We start from the raw sequence: 27,589 nt of genomic DNA, 5'->3' as shown, positions 1-27,589 counted from the left end.
TAAGGAGAATTGTGTTTTAGAATTTTGGAGATAAAATGATACAAAGTGCTTAGCATGATGCCTTTACAAAAGCAGTTCTCTGCTAATTGTGAGCTTTCATTTTTAACTAAAAAGAATTGTTTCTATTAAAAATAAAAGTATTTTAAAATTATATTTTCCTCTTACTGTCCTTATTGGCAAACAATGTTGACTGCTGTAAAACAAGCCACCCCCAAGTTTAATGGCTTAAGATAACGGTGATTTATTTCTTGTCATGATTATGTAAGTTGGTTGGCTACTCTGCTGCTCTCCTCAAGTTTCCCTTACGCAGCTTTAGCTGGAGGTGAGGCTCAGTTGGGTGCAGCATGGTTTAAGTCATGCCTCACAACATATGCTAGGTGGTGTGTAGGACATCCTGGTTCTTCAGTAAGCTTGCAATATCCTCAGTGAGTGACAGAAAGCAGGAAGTCCCTTAAAAGCTTAAGAGCAGGACCTCATACAGTACTTCTGCCACATTTCACAGGTCAGGAGAAGGTCAAAGTCAGCCCAGCTTCTGGAGGGTAGAGAAACTGCTCTCCCTGTGATGGAGAGGGCAGGAAAGTACACCTGGTTACTGTGTGACAGGACAGGAGGAAATTGCACCTATTAAACAATGTGCTAGAAGAACTTTAGAATCCATCAATTACTTAGTCTTATACTGTGAACAAGTCCATAATCAATTTTTGGAGGGCAGGGAGCAGGTTGTTTTTTGAGACAGGGTCTCTGTAGTCCTGGTTGTCTTGGGACTCACTAAGTAGACCAGGCAGAACTCAAACTCAAAGAGATCTGCTTGTATCTGCCTCCTTTAAAGGTGTGTGCCTCCGTGCCTGGTCATTCTTAAATGCTTTTCTTTTCCCTGGTCTGAGTAAGCAGACTGTATGTGGAAAATTTGGAGGAAATTCAAAAGATCAAAGGACACATGAAAAAGTATTAGGTAAAAGCAAATAAAAGCAATCCTACCATTTTCCATCTAGTGTGTAGTCAAAAAATCAGATGCTAAAAAATGAAAGTTGCCATATAAGGCTTATGTAAAACTCTATATTCAAGTGGTTTCTTTTTTGATATAAGTATGGAATGTCATGTGGCTCAACCCACAAAACATTGAAGTGGTAGTGTACGCCTTTAATCCCAGCAGAGGCAAAGGCAGGTGGATCTCTGAGACTGAGGACATCCTGGTCCACACAGAGAAACCCTGTCTTTAAAAAAACCAAAGTACAAAACAGATAGTGGATGGTGCAAAACAATGTAATAGAATTTGATAATTGACAGCAGCAGTTACAATAAACTGGATTTGGAGAAACTTGACCAGATCACAATAACTCGTAATGTACAATTGAGTTCTGAGGAAGGTAGAGAATGTTTATCTGTATAGATGTTATAGAAAGCAATAGAATGTAATACGTATGTGAAAGTTTCAAGCATGGAAATGACTCCCCAGCCCTGACTGTCCCTGTGAGGCAAAAGCAGTGGGGTTTTAGGTGTTAGTCAGAGTCTTCAGTTCTTTCTGCATTATCATGCTTAGGTGAGGAAAATTTGGCAAGTTAACATTTAAATTTTTCAGCATTAGAAATATGGGTATTAGCTGGGCAGTGGTGGTACACGCCTGTAATCCCAGCACTTGGGAGGCGGAGGCAGGTGGATTTCTGAGTTCGAGGCCAGCCTGGAACTACAGAGAGAGTTCCAGGACAGCCAGGGCTACACAGGGAAACCCTGTCTCGAAAAAAAAAAAAAAAAACGAAAAACAAAAAACAAACAACAACAACAAAAAAGAAATATGGGTATTTGTTGTAAATCTTTTGTGCTTTTTTTTTTACATTCACGAAAGATTGATCTCATACAAAGACATTTAAATAATTTCTTTGTAACCAGTTTAAGTACAAAGAACAAAAATAAGACTGTATCTCTTCCTGAATAAGGATCAGTCACTGGAGACAGACCCCTTCTTCAGATATGAAATTTTATCAATTCTGTTTCTAACTGAATTGGGTAAGAAAGTGAGTGTGCTATGGAGGCCAGAGGTCAACCAGTGTTCTCCTGCTTTTATTCTCCACCTTATCTTTTGAGACAAGATCACCCACTGACCCCAGCACTCTATGAGTGGTAAGATTACAGGCCAGCAGTCTCCAGGGACCTGCCTGTCCCTTTCCTCAGCATGGAGTTACAGCATAGGACTATACCTACCTTTCATGTGCCAGAAAGAGATGGATATGTTTAACAAAAACTGGTGCTGTCTATAATTCACACAACCCAGACACTGATTTGCTGTTATAAAGAAGAAAGTGACAAAATCGACTTAGGGTTCAGAAATACAGAAGAATTATTTCATAAAGTACATAAAAACTTTGACATCTTTCTGTTTTCCCATCTCCACTGGCACACAGGTAATCTCCAGCATATAACATTTGTGATTGTTACAACAAAGTATCCCAAAGTCGACACTACAGTAAGCCATCTGTGGCGGTGATGATCCTAAAGATTTGCAGTATCCACCCCTGTGTACAGTCCACTCCTACAGTGAATTGTGGTGACCTGTGATTATTAGACCAATAGAATTCACATATGATGGTACGACCACTCCTTCTGTACTGTTCCTGTAACCACACCTTCCTTGCCACAGTGGACGGCACCTCTGAAATGGCAAACCTTCATTTTCCTCTTCTTTCTGACTGGTATCTGGTCACAGTGGTGCACACTAACATATACAGTGGATTCTGGCTAGCTTGTAATGTACAATGCACTGTGCTCGCTATGTTGTACTCCCACTCACTCTCTTCCTCTCTCCTTAACTTGCTCTGAAGCCCACAGAATCATGACATGATAGTCAAGCAGTCCCCAGAGAGGCCCCTGGTTGACAGGACTGGCTGTAGGCCATCCTGGAAGCCTTTCCCCCAGTGCAGACACTGCTGTAGTACACCTCACATACTAGTCTCTCAACTACCATATGCTGTCTGCAGCCTCTTTATAGACTGTGCTCTGATCCATCCAACTACAGTACTCTTCAATTCTAGCGCCTTATTTTAAGCTGCAATATACAAATTTATATTCATACATATGTGATTCTCATGAGTGTGTTTTCATTGTTTAAATATTAAAGGGTCAATATTTACAGCCTTCTGTTGTATGAGACATCCTCTATTACACATTTAAAAAGTACATATTTTAGTCAAGTTTGGTGGTTCATGTCTATAATCCAGGGACTTGGAAAGTAAAGCAGGAAGATTTAAGTTCAAAGTCAGCCTATGCTACAGAGCAAGACTGTAAAGAAAGTAAAAATAAAGATCTAGAAACTAAAAAAGTGCCTTCTTTTATCAGAATATTTTATTTCAAGAGTAAACACTTATTTTAAAAAGTAGAAACAATTGCTATTTCCCTGAGTGTAAAGAACTAATTGTCCAATAAAAAGGCAGTTACAAAATTAAGCAATTAGAGGTACATAATTCTCCATGTTTAACTGTACTCTATTACAAATGCATTCTTAAAATGTTTATATATTTTGGAACGTCGACATTTCAAAGAATGAAAGGCTCACTGTGGACCTGTGCTGCCATTTAGGATTAGGCAGCTCTGTCTTTATCGAATTCCAGGGCGATCTTCAAAGCAGTGCTATTGAGGCCCACAGACTGCATGTTGCATATGATAGAGACGATTATTCCTCGAGGGGGCACCTTTTTATTTACGGTCTCTGGGTCCAGTTCCTCAGGAAGGACCAGCAGGACACTGCTGGCGCCCACGGCCCCTCCGGTGTGCGAGGCGTAGTGGCGCTGCTTCCTGCAGGCTCCGTACGCTTGCTTCTTCTCCACGACACCCCACGCCATTGCATATTTTCCCTCTTTATCCCAGGACATCTCTGTGTTAGGGACTGGGGTCCACATCATCACCATCGTTTCTGGCTTGAGATACCCAGGCAAGAGATTTTCATTTGAGTTCTTAAACTGCCCAACTTGGTAGCCATACAGCATTGCGTTCCCAAACTTCAGGAGGTCACCCACTGTGGACAGAAATCCACCACCAGCCCATTTATAGGAGTTATCCACATAAGGTGTGTTGACAAGACGTTTCTTTTTATTGTACACATAAAATCTAAAAGGAAATAAAAAAAAGTCATTAAAATTTTAATAGTCTATTGTCATTGACTTTCCATGTGACAATGAATGGGAATGTATACAAATGAGGTGTATTGACTGTACACAACTACACACTATCCATAAACCTTCAGTATAATCAAATCATAGTGAAAACTGGGTAGGTAATCTACTTAATGAACCAAAGCATAGAATCTTTTCCTATTGATATGGCTTTCCCATACTAAGTATATCTTTTTTTTTGCATATCTAACTTTTAATACTTACAACAATGCACTGATTAATATTACATATTTGCCCCATGCATGAGGTTAATATTTATATTGGGTATATATTCCTAGTCCTTGGGCTTAGTGTTGAATCAGGTGGCACAAATGAACTTTGTAACAAAAAGTGTACACATGAAGATCTATAAAAATAAGGTTGATGCTTGTAAGACTAGAATTCTTGGACAAAAACAGCATACAAATGCCATGTCTGACGATGCAACATGGCACTTCCTAGGGATTGTGGGAAAAGTTTGGTTTAGCAAAGTTCAGTTTGAATCCCAAGTCTTACCTTTACTGCCGTAAAGCAGTAAGCAAATATTTATATAGTTATTATTATATGTCAGGTCATTTTATTAAGCATTAATATACAAACTCGTTTGTTTGGACAGAATCATTGGAGGTCAGTGCTATTATAAACGCTTACTTGGCTTGGGAATGGCAGAGCTGGATTTAAAACAAGAGAGTCTACCATTGTATGCTGTCTCTCCACTTTAGAATCTTACTTTGTGGTCTGGGGTCAATATTCCTTCCATACAGAGTCCAGGTTATGTATAGGAAACACTGAGTATTTCTGATGGGTACTTAGGAAATAAATAAATAAAATAGGGTGCTTAGGAAATAAATAAAGCTGGAGTTTGCTTTCGTAGGTAACAACTACTGATGGATCTCTTACAGCCAGGTGCTGCTCTGATACCAGAAGAGTGTTGAGGACAAAGCCCCGAGCTCTAGGGCTCTGTATTCTCTAGAGCAGGCTCCATGGCTGTTAGATTAATGCAATGAAACTACAAATCATGGAACGAGAGATGAGATCTTCGTTATGGAGATCCTTTCTTTCATGATCCACACAGAAGTGGTGCTTGTAGGTTTTGAGTCTGCTAACTGCCTCCCTCTACTGCTCTGTCCGGAGGTCCACTTAAGCAGTAGTCAACCTGAATCCCATCCTGACATCTGAAGCTTGGAAACTTCCCCATCACCATCACTTGCTTCCCAACTCTCCAACACAGGACATCTCTGTCCTCCATTGACACCCCCCCCCCACTCCTGCCCTCTCCTGAGCTCTTGGTCCTTAGATTCTTTCTGATTTTGGCTGCTTTTTTCTGCTTTAACTTTGGCATTAGTTATTTCAGCCACTCTGGCTATGGTCCCACTAGAACACTGTCTCATTATTTTAACCACACCAGTACACCAGTTTTAATCCCCTTCCCTTGGTTAACCAGGCAAAGCAGGAATCCGTACAGCAAAGCTAGACTGTATACTCTGGCTACAGGATGGTAGTACTGACTGGTTGATTCAGTGCTGGGGTTGGACCCCAGGGCCTTGCACTTACTAGGTGGTGCTCCACCAGTGAACCACATGCCCAGCCCTTAGTGGTGTTACACTTTCCTCTTGCTCGTTCCCTGGTGCATCTGTAACAAGTATCCTGTCTCTCCCACTTTCAACATTCTCTCTGAGTTGGCTCCAAGAAGCCAACTTCACAAGAAATCACCACACAATTTGCTTTACTGAGAAGATCAAGGCCATCTAAAGTGAGCCTGAACTTATCTAAAAATGACCACTACCACCACCATGATCATCCATTTTTCTATAGTTACTTAAGACATTCCTTCCAGTTTTTAAAAAGATTAATTCTACTGTCAACATATTTTTGTGTTTGGGGCGGGGGGCTGCTAGTTTTGTTTATGAAGCAAAGTTCTACTATATGATCCAGGTTAGTCTCCAACTCAAAATCCTCCTGCCTCAGCCTGCCAAGTGGGATTACAGGTATGTACGACTACACCTGCATCTGTGATTGCCTTGTTTTGTCCCTAAAACTTGACTCTACTGGCTACACTTCCCATTATTTTCTCTCCTGGAAATCCACAGCCCAGTTAAAAGCACAGATTATGTCTTCCCTGCCTTTGACTCATCCCAAACCTCCAGTGTTTACCACAGCAATGGGAATAAAATTCGCACTTCCTTCCATGGCCTGTAACACAGCCAGCAGTGTACCGTGATACATGGAACATCCGTATCCTGTCAGACCATCAACTATCCCATCAGTACTTGCTAAACAATTACAACTAGCTGAGGCACAGCCCTTGGAAATTTCTTTTACGATGAGGTTTTGTTTCACTAGGTCTTGGGAGAGGGTCCAAACCCCTCATTTGTAACAAGCCTCCAGAGGATGCCAGTCCTGCTGGTTTTGCAAGGCCTTTTGAGAGACAGGTTATGGCCTGACCAGCCAGAAGGATGTCAGAAAGCCAAACAGTGCTGTACAAGCATGGCTGAGGCCATGCAGAGGAGCAAGCAGTTTGAAAAATCACTCCAAATTTTTTCTTTCATGATTCTACAATGTTAGCATTCCTTCTAGGCTCCACCCCACAGATGCCTGGCAATAGCCAGGGATGCCTGTATAAAAGGGGCTGCTGTTCCCCCTCCTCACTCTCTTAGTTTCTTAGTCTTTTACCCCCTTTGTCCCGTCTCTCCTCATTCCCCTTGCCCTCTCTCTCCACGTGTTCATGTCCCCCTCTGTCTCTCCCCCACTCCTCAACTCTCCTCCCCATGCCCTAAATGAACTCGATTCCATACTGTATCTACCATATGGCTGGTCCCTCAGGGGAAAGGAAGGCCTCAGCATGGGCCGGCGGAGGCAACCCTTCCACCTCACCATACCTCACTCTATCAAACATATCCCTGGCTTCCTTTTCTTTTTATAAAACACAACATACAATATCCACTAAAAGCCAAGCTCATAACTGGATGAAGTAGAATTAGCTGTTAGGAAAGAGGTGACCACAACGGGGGGGGGGGGGGGGGGGGGAAGAGATGGCTCAGCTAATGAAGAGCGCTCCCTGCTCCTGCAGAGGACCTGGGCTTGATGCTCGGCACCCATGGCAGGTCAGTGCTGGAGCCACAAGGCTGCAATTGTTCATAGCTCTGGTCTCAGGAGCTCTTCTGATGTCCCTGAGCACCAGGGATGCACAGAGTGCAAAGACACAGACTTGAGCAAAACACACACATAAAATAAAAATAATCTTAAGTCTGCACAAGATTCTTTAGGCAGTATTTTTCTATGTATTGCAGGCTGGCTTTGAACTCACTATCTAGCACAGAGCAGCCTCAAACTAACAGCAATTATCCTGCCTTCGCCTCCTGAGTATGGGGATCGCAGGCATGCACGATCATGCCCAGCAACAGAGGATCTTAATACACGTCTTCTCATATCTAATGCTAACGTCATGAACACTATTTGGTCAACTTCTGCCCTGCCTTTTGCCTCCCATTCCCGTAGCTCTCCTATAACAGCTTCTACCTCAACTCTGATCATTCTCACGGTGCCAGCTAATCAAGTAAAAATATCAATACATCTAAAGGGAGTTACATAATGGAAAACATTAAAAAGAAGTACATTTTCTGATTAAGGTATTTATCTGTTAAGAGGAAACTCCAAGCTTAAAACCTGAATTACTAATATTTTTCATGAACAATCAGTTATGTGTAACTTCCTTTTAACAGGAAAGCAGCCTGGTGGTGGCGCATGCCTTTAATCCCAGCACTTGGGAGGCAGAGGCAGGCAGATTTCTGAGTTTGAGGCCAGCCTGGTCTACAGAGTGAGTTCCAGGACAGCTGGAGCTACACAGAGAAACCCTGTCTCAAAAAACCAAACCAAACCAAATCCAAAACCAAAACCAAAACCAAAACAAAACAAAAAAAATGGAACACACAACTCCTTGAGAAGGAGGCTGGTCCTGTGCTGTAACTGGATAGCTGAAGGAGTGATGCGGATGACAAACAGCCTCCTCTTCTTAGAATTTTACAAAGGAGCAGCATTATACATCTTTGTAGATGTATTAACATTTACAAAGTTAGAAATTAGAAATATTTCATTTAAAAATACCTCTTAATGTTTTTCAAAGCACTTATGTATTCAATTTTTATTGGTATGAGAGGCTTAGAAGCAAGCTAAAATTTAAGGCATATCCTAAGCAGCTGGGGCATAGCTCCACAGCAAAGCTCTTCCCTAGCATGGGTGAGACTCTGGGCTCCATCCCCAGTTCCGAAAAACACAACCTTGTGCAGCAAAGAATGCAACTACAGAAAGCAGCCTCACTTAACACTGCAAGTGAAGCATCGCATCTGCCATGGTCTTTGCTAGAGGTGGCCCTGAGCTCCTACAGGTGGCTTTAGGAGTCAGCACCAAGGCTGAGGACAGAAAAAGGAAATCAAAACTACAAGACTGCCCCTCTTGACAGTCCCTTCCCAAGCCAGAACCAGATCAGAAAACACTGGCAGAACTGCCTGGACTTCCCCTGCTATAAAGATAGCAACAGCCAGAGAAGGGTGCTGTCTGAGCCCATGCCACATCCTGGCTTCCCCTGCCCCTCCTCTCCCCTGCCATTGTATCTGAGTAGTGAAGAGGAACTCTGAATCATGATGTGACTACTAATAAGAACTCACTGAAAAACTGAAAAACAAAAATAAAACCAAGGGGCTGGAGAAATGGCTCAACAGTTAAGGCTACTGACTGACTGCTCTTCCAGAGGTCCTGAGTTCAATTCCGAGCAACAACATGGTGGCTGGCTCACAGCCATCTATAATCTTCCGGTGTGTCTGAAGACAGCGACAAGTACTTACATACATAAATCTTTAAAAATAAGTAAATAAACCCCAAGCCCTATATTTAAGTTGAGGCTGCTAGCCTGTCAGCTAAACATGAAAGAGCTTAAAACAACAATACTCAGTTCTAAAAAACACCAGGAGACAAGCAGAAGGTAAAGTCATACCCATGGTACCAAAATATAACAGCCCAGAGACTCATTTCATTTGTTTATGAACAATCAGTTTAGGAATTAGAGTAGCATGCCAACAGAAAACACTAACAAGACCCAATAAACCAATGGACTGACTAAGGACTCCACACCAACAAACTGAGTTCCTTTCAGAAGTCAAACTACTCCCTCTGCTCTTGTGGGTGTCAGCTTATACTTACCTCATTTCCTGTCTAGGTAGAGTGCATGTTGCTTTACAGAACCAACACTGTATAGTACTTATACAGGAGCCCTGTTCCTGTTTGGGAATCAGGGAAAGCCTCAGTTTTATTCAATACAATAATGAAATTGGCTAAGCATGAATCTCACCTCTCCATTCCTTACAGAAACCTTTGGCCTTGGGCTATAGTTCTGACTAAAACATTTAGTATTTTGAAGTGTAGGATACTGAGAGAAATACTTTAAACAGGTGATGGGCCTCAGGTGTCACTAGTTTTTCAGTTTGATGGGGGTCTTATTACATAGCCTAGGCTGGCCTACAACCTGTTCTACATCTGAGGCTGGCCTCTATCTCATCCTCTGGCTTCAGTCTTACCAGGTACAGCTGTGTCTCACCATGCTCCACCTCATGGTGACATGTTAAACACACACATCATACAAGGAAAAATGACAAAGGAGATACAGATTCATTCAACAACCCTAAGGAACATTGATCAGGATATTGTAATAAATACTATTATAACAAGTGTGATTATGTCAACAGATCAGTATATTAACAAGCTGTGAGCATCTTGTGTTATACAGAATAGTACAGAAAATTAATAGGAAGAAAATGTGGTTACTAAATTTTACTTAGAAGTTTTTCTGGGTACATATTTTTGTGGGGATTTTGTTGTTGTTGTTAGTTTCTTTGTTTTGGAAACAGTATCTCACTATATAGCTCTAGCTGTCCTGAAGCCACTTGATCCTCGACAAAGAGGCTGAAAACATCCAATGGAAAAAAGATAGCCTTTTCAACAAATGGTGCTGGTTCAACTGGAGGTCAGCATGCAGAAAAATGCGAATTGATCCATCCTTGTCTCCTTGTACTAAGCTCAAATCCAAATGGATCAAGGACCTCCACATAAAGCCAGACACTCTGAAGCGAATAGAAAAGAAACTGGGGAAGACCCTTGAGGACATCGGTACAGGGAGAAAGTTTCTGAACAGAACACCAATAGTGTATGCTCTAAGAGCAAGAATTAACAATTGGGACCTCATAAGGTTACAGAGTTTCTGTAAGGCAAAGGACACCATCAAGAGGACAGATCGGCAACCAACAAATTGGGAAAAGATCTTCACCAATCCTACATCAGATAGAGGGCTAATATCCAATATATATAAAGAACTCAAGAAGTTAGACTCCAGAAAACCGAACAACCCTATTAAAAAATGGGGTACAGAGTTAAACAAAGAATTCTCACCCGAAGAACTTCGGATGGCGGAGAAGCATCTTAAAAAATGCTCAACTTCATTAGTCATTAGGGAAATGCAAATCAAAACAACCCTAAGATTTCATCTTACACCAGTCAGAATGGCTAAGATTAAAAATTCAGGAGACAGCAGGTGTTGGAGAGGGTGTGGTGAAAGAGGAACACTCCTCCACTGCTGGTGGGGTTGCAAATTGGTACAACCACTCTGGAAATCAGTCTGGCGGTTCCTCCGAAAACTGGGCACCTCACTTCCAGAAGATCCTGCTATACCACTCCTGGGCATATACCCAGAGGATTCCCCACCATGTAATAAGGATACATGCTCTACTATGTTCATAGCAGCCCTATTTATAATTGCCAGATGCTGGAAAGAACCCAGGTATCCCTCAACAGAAGAGTGGATGCAAAAAATGTGGTATATCTACACAATGGAGTACTATTCAGCCATTAGAAACAATGAATTCATGAAATTCTTAGGCAAATGGATGGAGCTAGAGAACATCATACTAAGTGAGGTAACCCAGACTCAAAAGGTGAATCATGGTATGCACTCACTAATAAGTGGTTATTAACCTAGAAAACTGGAATACCCAAAACATAATCCACACATCAAATGAGATACAAGAAGAAAGGAGGAGTGGTCCCTGGTTCTGGAAAGACTCAGTGAAACAGTATTCGGCAAAACCAGAACGGGGAAGTGGGAAGGGGTGGGAGGGAGGACAGGGGAAGAGAAGGGGGCTTATGGGACTTTCGGAGAGTGGGGGGGGGAGCTAGAAAAGGGGAAATCACTTGAAATGTAAATAAATTATATCGAATAAAAAAAAATTGAAAAAAAAAAAAAAAGCAAATCTTTTACCTCTGAAGTGTTAGGACCCTTCCAGAAGATGGAAATTCATTGTAGCTATGAAAAGGGTGAGAGCTAACATGAAACTAACTCAGCATTTTGATTTTTTGCAAGTTATGAAATAGCAAATAATAGATAATCTATAATCTATATAATCAGAGACCCTTAATATTCAGATTAGAAACAGGCTTGGGTTAGGGAGATAGGTCAGGGTGTATAGGTCAGGGGATAGGTCTGTGCAAGCATGAGATTAGAATCAGTATACATGTAAACACTGATTTACACATGTGCCTGTGTATACTGGGGGCTGGAGAAAAATAGGATCTTGCTAGAAGTCTAGACAAAGTTTAGTACGATATCCTATCTCAAGGGAGTAAGAAAGAGAGAGAAAGGAAAATACTTGACTCCCTGGTTTCTGCATACACTCATGGGCTTACATGCACGCGCGCGCACACACGCGCGCACACACGCGCGCACACACGCGCACACACACACACACACACACAGTCCACAGTCTGCTGATGGTACTAGATAATCTTTCTTTAGATTCAACCGGCAAATACTGGCATTTACATTTGTCCCTTTTCTTGTTTTTCAGTAGAGTATGATGCTAGACCTACAGAAACAGAAATACTCAGGAGACGTCATCTCAAACACTGAGTGCGCCGGCATGGTGGCGCACGCCTGTAATCCCAGCACTTGGGAGGCAGAGGCAGGGGGATTTCTGGGTTTGAATCCAGCCTGGTCTACAGAGTGAGTTCCAGGACAGCCAGGGCTACACAGAGAAACCCTGTCTTGAAAAAAAAAAACAAAACAACAACAACAACAACAAATAAACCCAAAAAAAACCCAAAAAACAAAAACACTGAGAATCTCAAGTGCTCAAGAACTACAGGCCTTTTTTAAAAACTAAAATTCATTGCTTGCTGCTAACCTAATTTCTTCTTTTAAGCCATAGACTGATTCACTGACTGCTCTTCCAAAGGTCTAGAGTTCAAATCCCAGCACCCACATGGTGGCTCACAACCGTCCATAATGAGATCTGATGGCCTCTTCTGGGGTGTCTGAAGACAGCTACAGTGTACTTGCGTATAATAAATAAATAATAAATTTTTTAAAACAAAAAAATGTCAATTTAAAAATAATAATTTAGCCAAAGCAATGTAAGATTGAACAAAACTACTGTGGAAATGGGAAAATAAAGCTTAAAATCCCCCAAATACCACCATTTCATCTTCTTCCTCTGAAAGTGCCAACGAATGTCCTTCTAAGCATGCATTACTGGAGAGAGGCAAGGAAAAATGAATGGTTGATGTGTTCAATGCACTATGTTTCTATTAAATCATATATTAATTAATAAAACAGAAATAAGAACTGGAAAACTCAGATTATTTTCCAGCCTCTAAATTCTCTGCCAAAATCCCCTTTATAAATTTACTAGCAAAAGATTATGATTAAAAATTTTAGATGGTCATACTTCACCAAATATCTTTCACCAATTTCTAAAAACAGAACCCATAGGAAGGAGCATGTTTCCCATTCTAGGCCAATGAACATACAAACATGAATATATTAATGTTCACTATTAACATATAGAATATCAACTCTAAAACCCTGATTAAAAATAAGCACTAGGCACAGTATTGTGAGCTTCTGATCCCAGCTCTCAGGAGATTGAGGTAGGGGGATTTTGAGTTCATGGCCAGTCTAGACTACATAATAAAAGTTGTCTCAAAAATTCAAAAATAAAAATACATACATATTGGGCTAGAGAGATGACTTAGCAGTAAGAGCCTTTACTGCTCTTGCAGAAGACTTGAGTTCAGTTCCCAGCACCCAAATTAGGAGGCTCACAACTGCAGGTAACTCCAGGGGATCTGACACGGTCCTCTAACCTCCATGAGCACACATACATGCATTTCATATAAATGCATGCAGGCGCACGCACACACACACACACTATAACTAATAATCCTTAATACATAGTTAACATATATACAACCTAATAACCATTTCCCATATAATGGAAGATTATGACTCATTGATCAAAGTAACCTACAAATGCATGCTAGTATGAATAAACATATAGATAATAAGAGAGGAAAATAGCTTTCTTCTTCTTCTTCTTCTTCTTCTTCTTCTTCTTCTTCTTCTTCTTCTTCTTCTTCTTCTTCTTCGGTTTTTGAGACAGGGTCTCTCTGTGTAGAGCTTTATTCTAATAGAATTCCAGCCAACAAATATAAAAAGCAGAGAGGGTCTGGAAAGACAGCTCAGCAGTTAGAGCACTGGTTGCTCTTCCAGAGAACCTGGGTTCAGCTGCAAGTACCCATTTGCAGCTCACAACTCCAGGGATTCAATGCACAGATACTGGCATCCTAATCAACTGCACACTCATACACATACCTACAGACAGACACACATAAATAAAATAAAATGAATCTTAAAAAAAGAAGAAAGAGAAACCTGGTACCACTTTAACAAAGCACTAAAATACTGTTACCAATAATTGAACAAGTTTACAGCATGCAACTTCTGAGACCCAGAACAAATCAATGAGATGTGGACTACTGGACCAGTCCTTGACCAGACACTATGTGCATGTGCATATGTGCATGTGTGAGGAGATGCTACAAAGGACATTATTAGAACAAATGGAAAAAGTGGAATAAAGTGTGTATTTGATTAAATCCCTGCATGAATATCCTCACTTTTAGAAGATGCACATTTAAGCATTTATGTGTAATGAATACCATGTTTTCAGCTTATTTCCAAATGGTTCAGGAAACACCAACATACAAGATAATATAAATATGGCATAACACTTGGGGAATCTGGATAGCAGGTCTATGTGAATTCTTTACACTATTGCAAGGAATTCTAAGTATGAATTATTTCAAAATAAACTTGAAGTGCTGAAAAAAATAAGAGGTAAATACAACATTAAAAATAAGAGAAAATATTTAAAAACCAAATTGTCTACATACATGATAGGCAGCATTCTGGCTTAATTACTCAGGAGCTTGAAGCATGACTGCTTCTTTCTTTCTTGTTCTTGTGCCCCTCCCCCTCTGTGATGGTCTCATTCTAGCTTGGCACTCACTGTGAAGCCTAGACTGGTTTTGAACTCACAGTAATCCCTGTACCTCATCCTCCTGAGGCTGCTGGGATTACCCGTGTGAGACCCTACAAACATACTTCTTTCTTTCATTTTACTCATAACAACCAGACATATAGAAAAGTTCCCAAACATGTGGCAAGCTGACGCTGGAACGAAAACAAGGACAATCTGACTTTTGAACTGACAGCACAACATTAAGACGTAACACAGCCGGACACGGCAGATGTCTGTTTACCTTGCTCTGTTGTAAATCAGTGGCTCGCTTTCTTCCTGGACAGTTGTCAGCATGTCCAAGTCATGGAAAATTTTCTGCATATAGTCCAAATATTTATGTCCTGAAGCTCTTTCTACTATGGCTGCCAGCAGAGTATAGCCAAACGTTGAATACAAAAACTGACTACCTTGAGATATCATCATACGGGGAAAGGGGGAGAAAATGCTCAATTATTATTCAAACATATGTGATATATATTTCCACTGAGCAGTCATACTTTTAGAGCTGTAATATTTTACTTTAACATCTAAGTACAGGTTAGGGGTGATATGCTGACACCCCAGTTAGCTTTGTAATTAATGCCCAGGCTTAGTTCTGCTCCCCAAATATCAGGTAGCTCAGGAAACAAGAGTAACAGCGATCAACACGGGGACTGCAAACTTGTCAGAATCCTTGTCTGAATCTGCTCTTTTATCTGAACATGAAGTAAGCAAATATATACCACCTCAAAACAAAACAAACCCTTCAAATTGGCAATAAAAACAGAACAGTAGAGAAAAGTAAATTTGACTTCTCAATTGTCTCTTTGTGGGGGTGCAGGGTAGGGGTGGGAAGTGCTGGGAGTGAACCCCAGACAGGCTATGGCAAGCACAGCAAAAGCTAAAACTTGGAGTTCCTGGAAGAGAAGAGCAATGGCATGTGCAAAGAGAGACAGAGACTCTTTGGTTCCTTTCTATGGATGAAGACAGAGCACTCCTTCACAGTTTGGAAGGCTGAGAGGGCAGAGCAGAGCTGCTGGCTCACTGGGGTGCCAGGCCTTACTTAGAGACCATTAGAGCTCAGAGCTACTTCTCCAAAAAATCCACCTAAAGGCATCTTCCTTCTGACTACTGATTGCCCAGAAGCTGTGAATGCCAAGAGCGTGGCCCGAGTCACAGGCTGCCCTTGAATTCAGGTTTGCCCTGATGAAAGCTTTAATGGCCATCTATACAGCAACACACAGTTGGCCCTTGATCAAATGTCATGTTCTCCTCAATACACCCCACTGTTCAAGACATAACTAGTCACATGAGTACTATTTACTGATCTACCTGTCTGTCTGTCCATCTGTCCGTCCACCCATCCATCTATCTTGGTTTCTCTGTGTCGCCCTGGCCGGGCTGGAACTCACTCTGTAGACCAGGCTGGCCTTGACTCAGCAATCTTCCTGCCTCTGCCTCCTGCATGCTGGGAGCAGAGCTGTGCGCCACTCTACCCAGCTAGGCTGCCAGCTATTAGTTATTGTAATAAAATGTATGTAGTATAAAACTTTGTTCAAATATATATATATATATCACTTACGGTTTGAGTTTTTAAGATTTTATGATCTATACTAAAAATGGGTAGAAAATTTAGTTTCATTTATTTATCTATTTTTAATTTTTTTCAAAGATTTATTTATTATATCTAAGTATGCTGTAGCTGTCTTCAGACACACCAGAAGAGGGCGTCAGATCTCTTTCTGGATGGTTGTGAGCCACCATGTGGTTGCTGGGATTTGAACTCAGAACCTTCGGAAGAGCAGTCAATGTTCTTAACCACTGAGCCATCTCTCCAGGCGAAAACTTTAGTTTTAAATACAAAATCCATAATTATATCTTCATTGGTCTTTTTAGTTATATCTATATAACAATGTTGATTCACAACCATGTCTTTTATTTACATATATACTTTTTAAGTTATGTGTATGGAGGAAGGGCGTGCATCTTGCGGTGACTTGACCTCCCAGGTCTGACGAGAGTCTCAGGGGGAGCTAGAGGTTTGGATAGCTGTGAGCTGTCAGACATGGGCGCTGGACACTGAGGTCAGACCTCTCAAGGGCAGTCATGCTTGCTCCTAACTGTGCAGCCATCTCTCCTGTCCTGAAGATGGATTTCAAAATGAAAATAGTACACCAATTTAAGGTAAATTTAAGAAAAAAAAAAGCGCATAAAGATGAACAGAAGGCTAAAGCCAAGCATGGTGCTACACACCTGTAATTCTAGAACTTGGGAGACTGAGACAGGAGGATTCCCAGGTGAGGCAAGTTGGACTACACAGTGAACAACTGTCTCAAAGAAAAAGCAGTATTTTATAGACTAGCATTTGGAGGAAGGTAAGTTGACTAACTAACACTAGCTTCTTTTTTATTTTATTTTTTTATTCTATATATTCTTTATTTACATTTCAAATGATTTCCCCTTTCCTGAATCCCCACTCCTCGAAAGTCCCATAAGCCCTCTCCCCTCCCCCTGTTCCCCAATCACCCCCTCCCTGCTTCCCTGTCCTAGTATCCCCTACACTGCTGCACTGAGCCTTTCCAGGACCAGGGGTCTCTCCTTCCTTCTTCTTGGGCATCATTTGATATGTGAATTGTGTCTTGGGTATTCCAAGCTTCTGGGCTAATATCTGCTTATCAGTAAATGCATACCATGTGTGTTCTTTCTAACACTAGCTTCTTAAGGGACAAAGGTACAAACAGGCTACTGAGCCCTCCACATGCTGACCACGTACAAATGCCACAGCAGCACCTTTGCCTCTCCTCTTGCGCCCAAGTGGAGTTTAGAGAGCTATTATGCCAACACTCTCCACAGTTCCCATGTATATCTCTATGCTGAGCATCTCTATGATGGGAAGGCCTTCCGTGGCACTAAAGCTAAGCAGCTATCTGCCTGGCTGTTAGGGGAGATAGCTCAGTTGGGAAAGCACCTGTAGAGCAAGCAGGAGGACCAGGGTTCAATTCCCAGAGCCCTCATAAAAAAGTCAGGGTGATGACACTTGCAATCCTAGCTCTAGGGAGCCAAGATGGCTCAACAGGTAAAGGTGCTTGCTGCCAACCCCTGAATTCAGTCCTTGGGACCCATATGGTGGAAGGAGAACTGACTGGAAGTTGACCTCTGACTTCTGCACACATCACAACAAATAAATAAAATGTTTAAAAAAAAAACAAAAACGGGCTGGAGAGATGGCTCAGCAGTTAAGAGCACCAACTGCTCTTCCGAAGGTCCTAAGTTCAAATCCCAGCAACCACATGGTGGCTCACAACCATCCGTATGAGATCTGATGCCTTAATCTGGAGTGGCTGAAGACAGATACAGTCTATTCATATATATATAATAAATAAATAAATATTAAAAAAAATGAGAACTCTTCCTGAGGATATCTGAGATTATCTTCTGGTCTCCACAGGCATGGGCATACACACATGTGTAATATGCATGCATGAATGCTTGCACACATGCAAACTCAGATACTTGCACATGCATGCATGCACGCGCGCGCACACACACACACACACACAGGCACCACAATGCAGACACTATACTGGCACATTACAATCATTAACCTTATTGAAAGCCATCAGATGGCAAGCAAGGTCTTGACCTTTCTGAAAAAAGAAACGTCAACAATAGCAGCTTTGTTAGGAGAGGGAGTCAGGACTCACCAGGTTTAAAGAATAAAGGATCATTTTTAAATAATCTTAGTGATTCGATTGAATTTTCAAACTTTTCTTTCAAATATAATTCGCCTTGTTCAAAATCATTCCTTTTCTTGCCTGGCTTTCCGCCGCGGCATCTGGCTTCACTGTCCTGCTCGCCTTTGGCTTTCGGCGAGTCGCTCTTTTCGTGACTTTTGCCTCCCTTTTCCTTCAATTCTTTCTCTTGGTCAGACGGCGGTATCCCTTTCATCATTTTCAGGGCTTTATAAGCTTTCTCTTCTTTCACTTTCTTCATATCCTTTTCATAATGACGAATTCCACTTAAGTGGGAAATTAGTAATCTTGTTGTAACAGAAACCTAACAACAAAAAACAAAAACCACAAAACTTCATGGACAGTGGTAAACTGTAGCAAACAAGCCAACAACAGCCTTGGAAGGAAGGCTCACAGAAAAGTAGCCAACAGATTATCATATAGATCGAATAAGAAATCTATGAAACAAAAACAAGCCAAAGGATTCTATCGACTATTTAAAATAGGATTCTGGAATACACAGTGTAACATACCAGTGGGAAAACGAGCTGAGACTCACTACCTTTTCACCCTCGTATTCTTTCTCTGGGAACTCAGGAACATAGTGCTGCACAGGGAGGTCCAGATCCAGCTTCCCCGCTTCCCACAGTTTAGCCAGAGCCACCATGGTCAGGCTTTTGCTGATGCTTGCGATTCTCATGACGGTTTCTGGTTTGCAGGGTACTCGGTTTTCCACATCTGCGTAGCCTAAACCTTCAAAGGAAATAAAAGCAGAAAGTCTGATGCTGAAATTGTATCAATTAAAATACACTAGGTATTGTTTTTTAAGATACTGGACTAGCAGGGCTGAAAGTCTTATCAATACTGATAAGTAAGCGTTTACAGCTGAACTAGAGTTTAGCTGGCAACCAACATTTTTTTCATCCAATATTTTCAGATAGTATTAATTTTTCTTAGCTTAACGATATGATGATGGGGCTGGAGAGATGGCTCAGTGGTTAAGAACACTAACTGCTCTCCCAAAGGTCCTGAGTTCAAATCCCAGCAACAACATGGTGGCTCACAACCATCTGTAACAAGATCTGATGCCCTCTTCTGGAGTGTCTGAAGACAGCTACAGTGTACTTACATATAACAAATAAATAAATCTTTAAAAAAAGAAACAATATGATGATGACACTTCTTTTTACATAGCTCAAGTTGGCCTTGAACTCAAGGTACTACTTCTGTTTGAAATTTCAAGTATTGTGATGGCTATTCCTGCTTGTTAACTTGACCACACCTGGAATTAAACTGCAAAATAGAGGGCATACTCGTTAGGGATTTCTGCTTAATTTGAAGTAAAGTGGGAAGATCTACTTTAATCCAGATCTTTGAGATAGGAAGACACACCTCTAATCCAGATCTTCAATTCGGATCTAATCTGGGCTATACCTTCTGCAAGAAGCCTATATAAGGACATGGAAGAAGGAAGCTTTTGCTCTTTGCCTGCTTGCTCTCACCTTGCTAGTAAGACCTTTCCTTCATTCCCATTAGAGCCTATTTCCTTGGGGTTCTAGCATTTAATGAAGACCAGCTGAGACATCTAGTTTCATTGACTGAACATGTACTGAAATCAGACTTCATTCATAGCCACTGCTGGAGTAGCTAACCACAGCCTGTAAATCATTCTAATAAATCCACATTTTATATAGAGATTCATTCTATAAGTTCTAAGTTCTGAGAACCCTAATATAGACTTTGGTATCAAAAGCGGGGTGACAGATATTGTAGCCAGATCTGTATAACCATGCTTGCTACTCTACACTTGAAGTAATTTACATTCTTTTAAGTAAACATCACCATTCTTCATAATTCCTCACATTGTAGTTTTCTGCTTTTGAGCACCTTCACTGAATTCTTTAAAATAGCCATCAAATAAAATGAATATAAAAATATGTCAAATCCCCTAACCACTTGCTTAATGTAGCTGCAACCACAGGGGGGAAAATATACTAATTTTTTTAAAGCTTCTTCTAGAAAAAAAAGTTTGGTTTTCACCTTTTTTACAGTATAAAAGTATGCAATTAGATGTAAGTAATATAAAAAGCTAAAGTATGAAAAGAATAAAATAGTAAATGTAAAAATACTTGTATAAAGCTTCTACTTAGAAAGATGGCATTTATTAAATTCTTTTTTATTCTCTTTATTCTTTTTCTTTCTTTCCCTCTTCCCAATCCTTCCCCGCTCTCTCTCTCTCTCTCTCTCTCTCTCTCTCTCTCTCTCTCTCTCTCTCTCGTGTGTGTGTGTGTGTGTGTGTGTGTGTGTGTGTGTATTACATGTACCTATAGAAGTCAGAGGACAACTTGCACCATATTGGTCCCTGGGATTGAACTCAGATTGTAAAGTTTGGCCTTTGTGCGCACAAAGTATGCACATGGTACACAGGCATACATGCAGGCAAAACACTCCTACATATAATATGCACGTCCATAGAGGCTAGAAGTGAGTATCAGATCCTCTGGAACTGGAGTTACAGATAGTTGTGAGCCACCATGTAGGAACCAAACCCAAATACTTGGCAAGAGCAGCAAATGTTCTTAACCACTGAGTCCTCTCTCTAGCCCTGGCCCTGTTATGCTTTTTGGATGAGGATCTTCCTATATGTACCCCAGGTTGGCCTCAAACTCAAGGTGCTCTTCCTGCCTCAACTCCTCAGTGCTAGGGTTATAGGCATGTGCTACTATGTCCAGCTTATTAATTTTTCATAAACTATATTGATTAGAAGGCACATATACTCAAGTGAAGTATAATTTTCTAAAACCCTACCACTTCCAGCAACATCTTCTGAAACTACTACTTTCCTTAAATAGTGCCTGAAATATCATTTACTAAAAACCTAGGTAATGAGCTGGGTGTGGTGGCTCAAGTCTTCAATACCAGTACCAAGGGGGAAGAGTCAGGCAGATCTCTTATGAGTTTGAGGCCAACCTGGTCTACAAAGTAAGTTCCAGGACATCCAGGTCTGTTACATAGAGAAGCCCGGTCTTGAAAAACAAAATAAATAGATAAACAAACAAACAAACAAATAAAACACAGGTGATGAACTGGAGCAATTTGTTTATAATGGAGAAGTTATGTTATGAAATAGTGCTTTGATAAACTTACCATAAAAGAAACAGAAATGGCTCTTTGAAAGCTTCTAACTTTAGGGGAGGTTTGGATATCAGGTCTCTACACGCTCAGGCTAGCCTCAAACACATTATGTGACCTTGAACTCCTGATCCTCCTCCAGCTTCTACCTCCTGAGGAATGAGATCACAGATCCAGACCACTTTGATTTACGTGGTGCAAAGGATTATATACAGAACTTGTACCCAAGAACAAGCACCAATTAAGCTACATCCCAAACCACTTCAAGCTTTTTACTGTTAAAACAAACAAAACAGTTAACACTTTTGTCTGTTAAATATAATAATAGATTATAACTCATTAAGGACTAGGGATATATGTATTCCTAATACATCGTAAAGTGCTTTTGACAGAAGTGGGGAATAAAGAAATTACTGGAATAAAGAATAAAAATATGAATCCCAGCACTTGGGAGGCAGAGGCAGGTGAATCTCTGAGTTCAAGGTCTACAGAGTGAGTTCTAGGACAGCCAGGTCTACACAGAGAAACCCTGTCTCAAAAAACCAAAATAAAACAAAAAGAGTAAAAATGTGCAGAAACTAACGTTTTAGTTACTAATAAGGGTTATCTAGTATGTGATAGTGATAATTAATGGATTGTTCTACGTTCCATTTTCAGATCAACTCTTAAGAGTAAACTGGGAGAAGAAACAAAGTATTTTGAACACATCCATGTACTTGAGTCACACAATTTAATTATTTACTTTCTCCTTTTTAAAGATTTATTTATTTTACGTATATGAGTACATTGTAGCTGTCTTCAGAACACCAGAATAGGGTATCAGATCCCATCACAGATGGGATCCACCATGTGGTTGCGGATAATTGAACTCAGGACCTCTGGACGTGCAGCCAGTGCTCTTAACCTCTGAGCCATCTCTCCAGCCCAGTCATTTACTTTCTTTTGCCCTCACACATGAAGGTTAAGCAAGTGAGCATCCACTGAGCTATACTCCTAGCCAAGTTTGTTACATTTTAAACTTTTCAGTGAAAAATAAAACAGCCTGATTATTCTAGTGATACATTGTCTCCTCAAATGTGCCACTTTTTGCAACCCCAACCTGTAAAATATCAGTATTTTATTTCACCAGTAACAAAATGAGCCACTTGCTTAACTCACCTTCTGACCAGACTTCTTTACCATCTACAGAAACTCCAACCACTATGCCAGGGGCACCAACCTCATCCTAAGAAAAAAGAAGAAAGACCATAGTGGTTCAAAAGTGGAACTGAGTCCGCCCACTCTGCGGCCCCGCCCACCAGGAGAGTAAGGATTCTGCTCCGATCCCATCGAGGTGCGCAGCACTTGCTCTCAAAAGGGGAAGGGGCGGGCCCCTCCGCGGCTGGTGACCTAGGCTGGTGACCTCAGCTGCTACTTGAGCAGCCCGAGGCTAGGCAGTCAGAAAAACAGAAAGTCTTTCTCGGAAGCCGCCGCCCTGACGTCCACTGGGCCCGCACCTTGATCCTGTGCAGCAGATCACGGCTGCTCTCGATGGCTCTGGAGAAGCCCCTGGCGGCGGGCGGCACAGGCGTATGCGGGATCCCCGGGCCCGGGGCCTGCTCATGCGGCAGCTCAGTAACTCCGGACGCCTCGGGGTCTGCGGGGGACTGAACGGGGACGGCGCCCCGCAGCCCGACCACCAGCTTTGCGCCGAGCGCCAGCCCCAGCCCGAGCCCCAGGCCGCCGGCCCAACCAAGGCCCAGAACAGGCAGGCCGGGTCGCCTGTGCGCCCCGCGCCGCCCTCCGCCCCAGGCTGGGCCTGCGGTGGTCGCAGCCCGAGCTGTCACGTTTGACAGGAGCCGGTACATCTTGCCTCCGCAGAGCCAGCTGCCTCCTCGCTTGTGCTGGCTTGGCCGGCGGAGGGCGGGACGAGGGGCGGGGATGGGGCGGGACTTTACAATCCCGCTCAGTCAAGGCCGGACAGGTGAGCGACGAGCTCATCGAGCGCCTGGTCCTCGCCTCCTTTCTAGCCTTCTGACTGCTAGCCCTTATTGGTTCCGCCCCTCCTTTTCTTGCTTTCTTTTCCTTCCCACTTTTACATGTCTTACTCCCTTCTCCGCTCTCTTCTCTTCCTTTATCTCTAAACTCTCTCTCTTGTTTTTCTTTCGCCTCCCACATTCCTCCCTCTATCTTCTTTTCTCTTTCCCTCTAGTTCTGTTTCTCTCCTCTCTCCTTCCCACTTTAGTTTCTCTCTGCCCCTCAAGCCTCTCTTTTCCTTTTCTCCTCCTCCTCTCTCTCCTTTTCCTTGCTTCTTCTCTTTCAACACACATGATATCCTTAAGTCTCCTGTCACAGTAACACCCTCTTGCCACCTTATGTGCATCCGCATCTTAACAACACTCTCCCCTTTGTATGACTGAGATGCACAGTGGTTAAAACACTTGCCCTGCAAACACAAGGACAAATCCCCAGTATCTGGGTGAAAATGCCAAGTGGGCCTGGCGCCTACCTGTAAGAGGCAAGATCTGGGTTTGATTGAGAAACCCAGGCTCAATCCAAAGTTAGAAGCACAATTAAAGATGTGCTTTTTTCCAACATAGTCTGGGACCTTCACAGGCAAATGCAAATATGCATATACATGCACACACATGGAAACGGGGAAAAAGAAAAACTGATGTGGTCATTCTTTTAGGAGAATTTTATGTCTTGACTTGCCTTCCTGCCCAGTGACAATCACGCTAGCAAACATTAATCATTGCCGGGCAGTGGTGGCACACGCCTGTAATCCCAGCACTCTGGGAGGCAGAGGCAGGCAGATTTCTGAGTTCGAGGCCAGTCTGGTAACTACAGAGTGAGTCCCAGGACAGCCAGGGCTATACAGAGAAACCGTGTCTCGAAAAAAACCAAATCCAAAAAACCAAAAATAAAATAAAATAAAATAAAAAATAAAAAAACCCACCACCACCCCCCAAAAAAACAAAAAACATTAATCATTATACCTGCTTGGAGATTGGTTGTGTTGTCTGCCATCAGACACATGAGGAAACTGAACTAAAGGGAGGCTAAGGGACTTGTCTAAATCTACAGAGTGATCAGGGGGTGGCCCAGAAATGTACGTTCTCAGCCTTCCTCTGTTGTCAGGCAGTTTGAAGGGTTCTCCTAGCAGAGGCATGGGCTTTGGGGAGCTGGTGGTGCTTTGGTTATGACCTGTGGCTTCCCAGTAGCACCAGTGGAGGCAGCTGCAGCTAGTAGTATAAACAGGCCAGGGTCCACTGGGGTGGTACAGCTGCCCTTCCGTGTCCTCTGCAGCATCCGCCAGGTTCTGGGGCTACCTAAACAGTAAACGTTCTAATACACGGCTCCTTTACATCTATGTAGTTAAAAAGGCTCCTCTTTGCCTCTCAAGTCAGGGGATAAAATAAGAAGCCTCCACTGGCTACGTTTTAATAATTCATGTTCTATTATAAAGTGGTCTTTGAATTTACAGTTGAGGATATGCCTGTGAAGGGCTCAGACCCCTCCTTTCCTACCTTGCGCATCACATCCCATCTCTTGTCAATAGTCGAACCTGTGTTCTCTGAAAATAAGAGATAAATGCTTGCAGGCCTCGCCCGAATACAGGGCTTTCTTCTAGAATGTTCCTTTTTCTTGACGTTGCTTTCCTCCAGCTATCTTACCCTACCGCAGGCCTTAGCCCTGGGTTACAGTTTGACTTAACTTTTTGGATTTGTTTTGAGATCTTTCTGCCAATGATTTGCAAATTCTTTCCCAGCTGAGGCTTAGTTTCAGTGACCCCGGCACATGGTAAACTTCAACATTATTGAGAAGTTTGTGTGAGGGTTGTGAGGGATGGCTTGGCACAAGACCTAAGTTCAGTTCTCAGCACCCAGCTAGGCGTGTGTGTGTGTGTGTGTGTGTGTGTGTGTGAGAGAGAGAGAGAGAGAGAGAGAGAGAGAGAGAGAGAGAGGACTTTTTCATTTATTTTGGTTTGGTTTGTTTGTCAAAGGTAGTTAGCTCAGCAGACTCACACTTCCTGAACCCTCCCCCCCCCCATCCCATTTGTGTGGATTAGATGCCGTCAACCACAACCACTTAGGTCAGAGGTAAAATGAGACATGTTGGCTCTTGTGTGTTGCTAGCCAGGTTTTTTGGGCACAGCTTTTTGCATAATGAATTGCCTAGTCAAGATACTTTTGCTTTGTCTGTGTGGCCCTGAGATTATTATGCTCTAAGATGATTTATTTTATGTGTACGAGTGTTTTCTCTGCTTGTACATCTATTCACCACCCGTGCGCAGCGCCTTCAAAGGCCAGAAAAGGGCACTGGATCTCTGGGAATTAGACTTATAGACAGCTGTGAGTCACCATGTGGGTAGCAGGACTTGAACCCAGGTGCTCTGAAAGAGCAGTCAGTGCGCTTAGCCACTGAGTTCTCTCTCCAGCCCTCCTTTGTTTTTAACGATTGTATTCTAGTACTGGGAAGGCAGGGACAGGAGATTCGGGGAGCTCATTGGGCAGCATGTCTGAGTGAGCTTCATCCCAGTGAGAAGCGCTGTCTCAAAGGAGGTAGACGAAGTTCCTAAGGAGGACACCTGATGCTGTCTTCCAGTTTCCCCATGTATGCATATGTGTACATGTGTGTGTACACGCAAACACGTATAAACACATGCACAAAGAAAAGTCCCTATGAGTGCATTTTAGAATGCACCTCTAAGGGCTAGGGCATAGTTCAGGTGATCATGCTTACCCATCATGCATGAAGACCTAACCCTGATAAACAGCTCCACATAAACAGGATATGGTGGCAATGCTAGCACTTTGGAAGTAGATCAGAAATTCGAGGTTTTTCTTAGATACATAGTGAATTTAAGGGCATCCTGGGATACATGAGACCCTGACGTCTTCGTCACCCAATCCCCCCCATTCCAAATTGTACTTTTTATAGAAAAATAGCTGTACTGATTTCTTGTGATTACTGAAGTTGGGATCCCCCCTCCCCATCCCCTGTTGCTTAATTCCCTAAAGATTTTCATTTTCTGATCTTGACTTTTAATTTGAAAGAATCCCTTCAGGGGTCTGGATAATGGAATTCAAGCCAGGAGGGGACCTTGAGTAGCACTAGGCTAGTCATACATTTATTAGACTGATACTGTGCACAGGTGACTTCTACTCCTATTGATTTAACAGCAGGCATCATCTCTGTAAGTTAGAAAACCAAGGCCAGGACGTTAAATGGAAGAATCTGGATATGAGTCAGGATCTAGCCAGTCTCCTCCTCCAGCTCTTCTGAGAATCTGAAAAATGATCAAGCAAGTTAATCTGCGTGGTGCGTTAAGATTTACTTTGGTGAAATGGCTCAGAGGATGGAGATACCTGCTACCAAGCCTAAAACTCTGGCAAACTCTGGACCAATGTGATCCAAGGAGAAAGCTTACTCCTGCAAGTCGTCTTTTGACCTCTTCCTGACGCAGGAATACTTCCCAAAGTCCTCCGAGTTGGTCACTCCCGTTTCTTATTGACCAAACTCTAGCCAGGTTGCTCTGAGTCCTCTTCCTGACTAGGCTCCAGCCTTGGCCCACAAACACTTGAACAAATACACATTTTCTCACAGCTCAAGGCTGCATTGCTAGAGTGACCCTATCTTTCTTCAAAATACCTGCCCGAGAAAGCTCAGAGTGTCCAAAGGCAGTTACTGTTTGTTCCACCCCCATCTGAAGACAGAGCCCCTGTGCCCCAGTCTCTGGCAGGGGTAGGAGCCTCGCTGCATACGTATAAGTGACAAATAGCAAATTGGATGGATTCACGTGGACCAAAGCCCTTTCTGCTTCTTGTGACTGTCCACGCTCCTGATCTGCTTAATTGTCACCGCTCTCTCTTCTCCTACCTCATCACTTCTGCCCACATCCTATGCGGCTCAGCGTTCTCTGCCCTAAGCAGCTATGGAGAACGGTCTAGGGTCCAGCTGCCGCTGCCTTTGTCACACACATCCATCGGGCCTGTCAAAAATGTGGCTGCTGGGGCTGGAGAGATGGCTCAGAGGTTAAGAGCACTGACTGTTCTTCTGAAGGTCCTGAGTTCAAATCCCAGCAACCACATGGTGGTTCACAACCATCTGTAAAGATCTGACGCCCTCTTCTGGTGTGTCTGAAGACAGCTACAGTGTACTTACATATAATAATAAATAAATCTTTAAAAAAAATGTGGCCGCTGAAAAATGGATCATT

At 42.4% G+C, this 27,589-nt stretch overlaps 1 protein-coding gene across 2 annotated transcripts; it reads right to left on the bottom strand.

The window, feature by feature from the left end:
* Positions 1-1,859: 1,859 nt before the first annotated feature.
* Lactb (lactamase beta) lies at positions 1,860-23,283 on the bottom strand. Of its 2 annotated transcripts, XM_052187952.1 has the most exons (6): positions 22,884-23,283; positions 22,546-22,612; positions 18,818-19,008; positions 18,229-18,580; positions 14,787-14,952; positions 1,860-4,098 (listed from the first exon to the last, which is right to left on the bottom strand). In XM_052187952.1, exons 1-6 carry the CDS (start codon positions 23,232-23,234, stop codon positions 3,573-3,575), a joined length of 1,653 nt encoding a protein of 550 aa, XP_052043912.1. In that variant the 5' UTR covers positions 23,235-23,283; the 3' UTR covers positions 1,860-3,572. The 2 variants fall into 2 exon arrangements, with proteins under 2 accessions (XP_052043912.1, XP_052043913.1); XM_052187953.1 differs by lacking the exon at positions 14,787-14,952 and having other exon boundaries at positions 3,992-4,098.
* Positions 23,284-27,589: the final 4,306 nt, after the last annotated feature.

Source organism: Apodemus sylvaticus, chromosome 7, assembly GCF_947179515.1.
Source record: "Apodemus sylvaticus chromosome 7, mApoSyl1.1, whole genome shotgun sequence".
NCBI classification, from domain to species: Eukaryota; Metazoa; Chordata; class Mammalia; order Rodentia; family Muridae; genus Apodemus; species Apodemus sylvaticus.
This window is presented reverse-complemented; position numbering and strand designations above follow the sequence as displayed.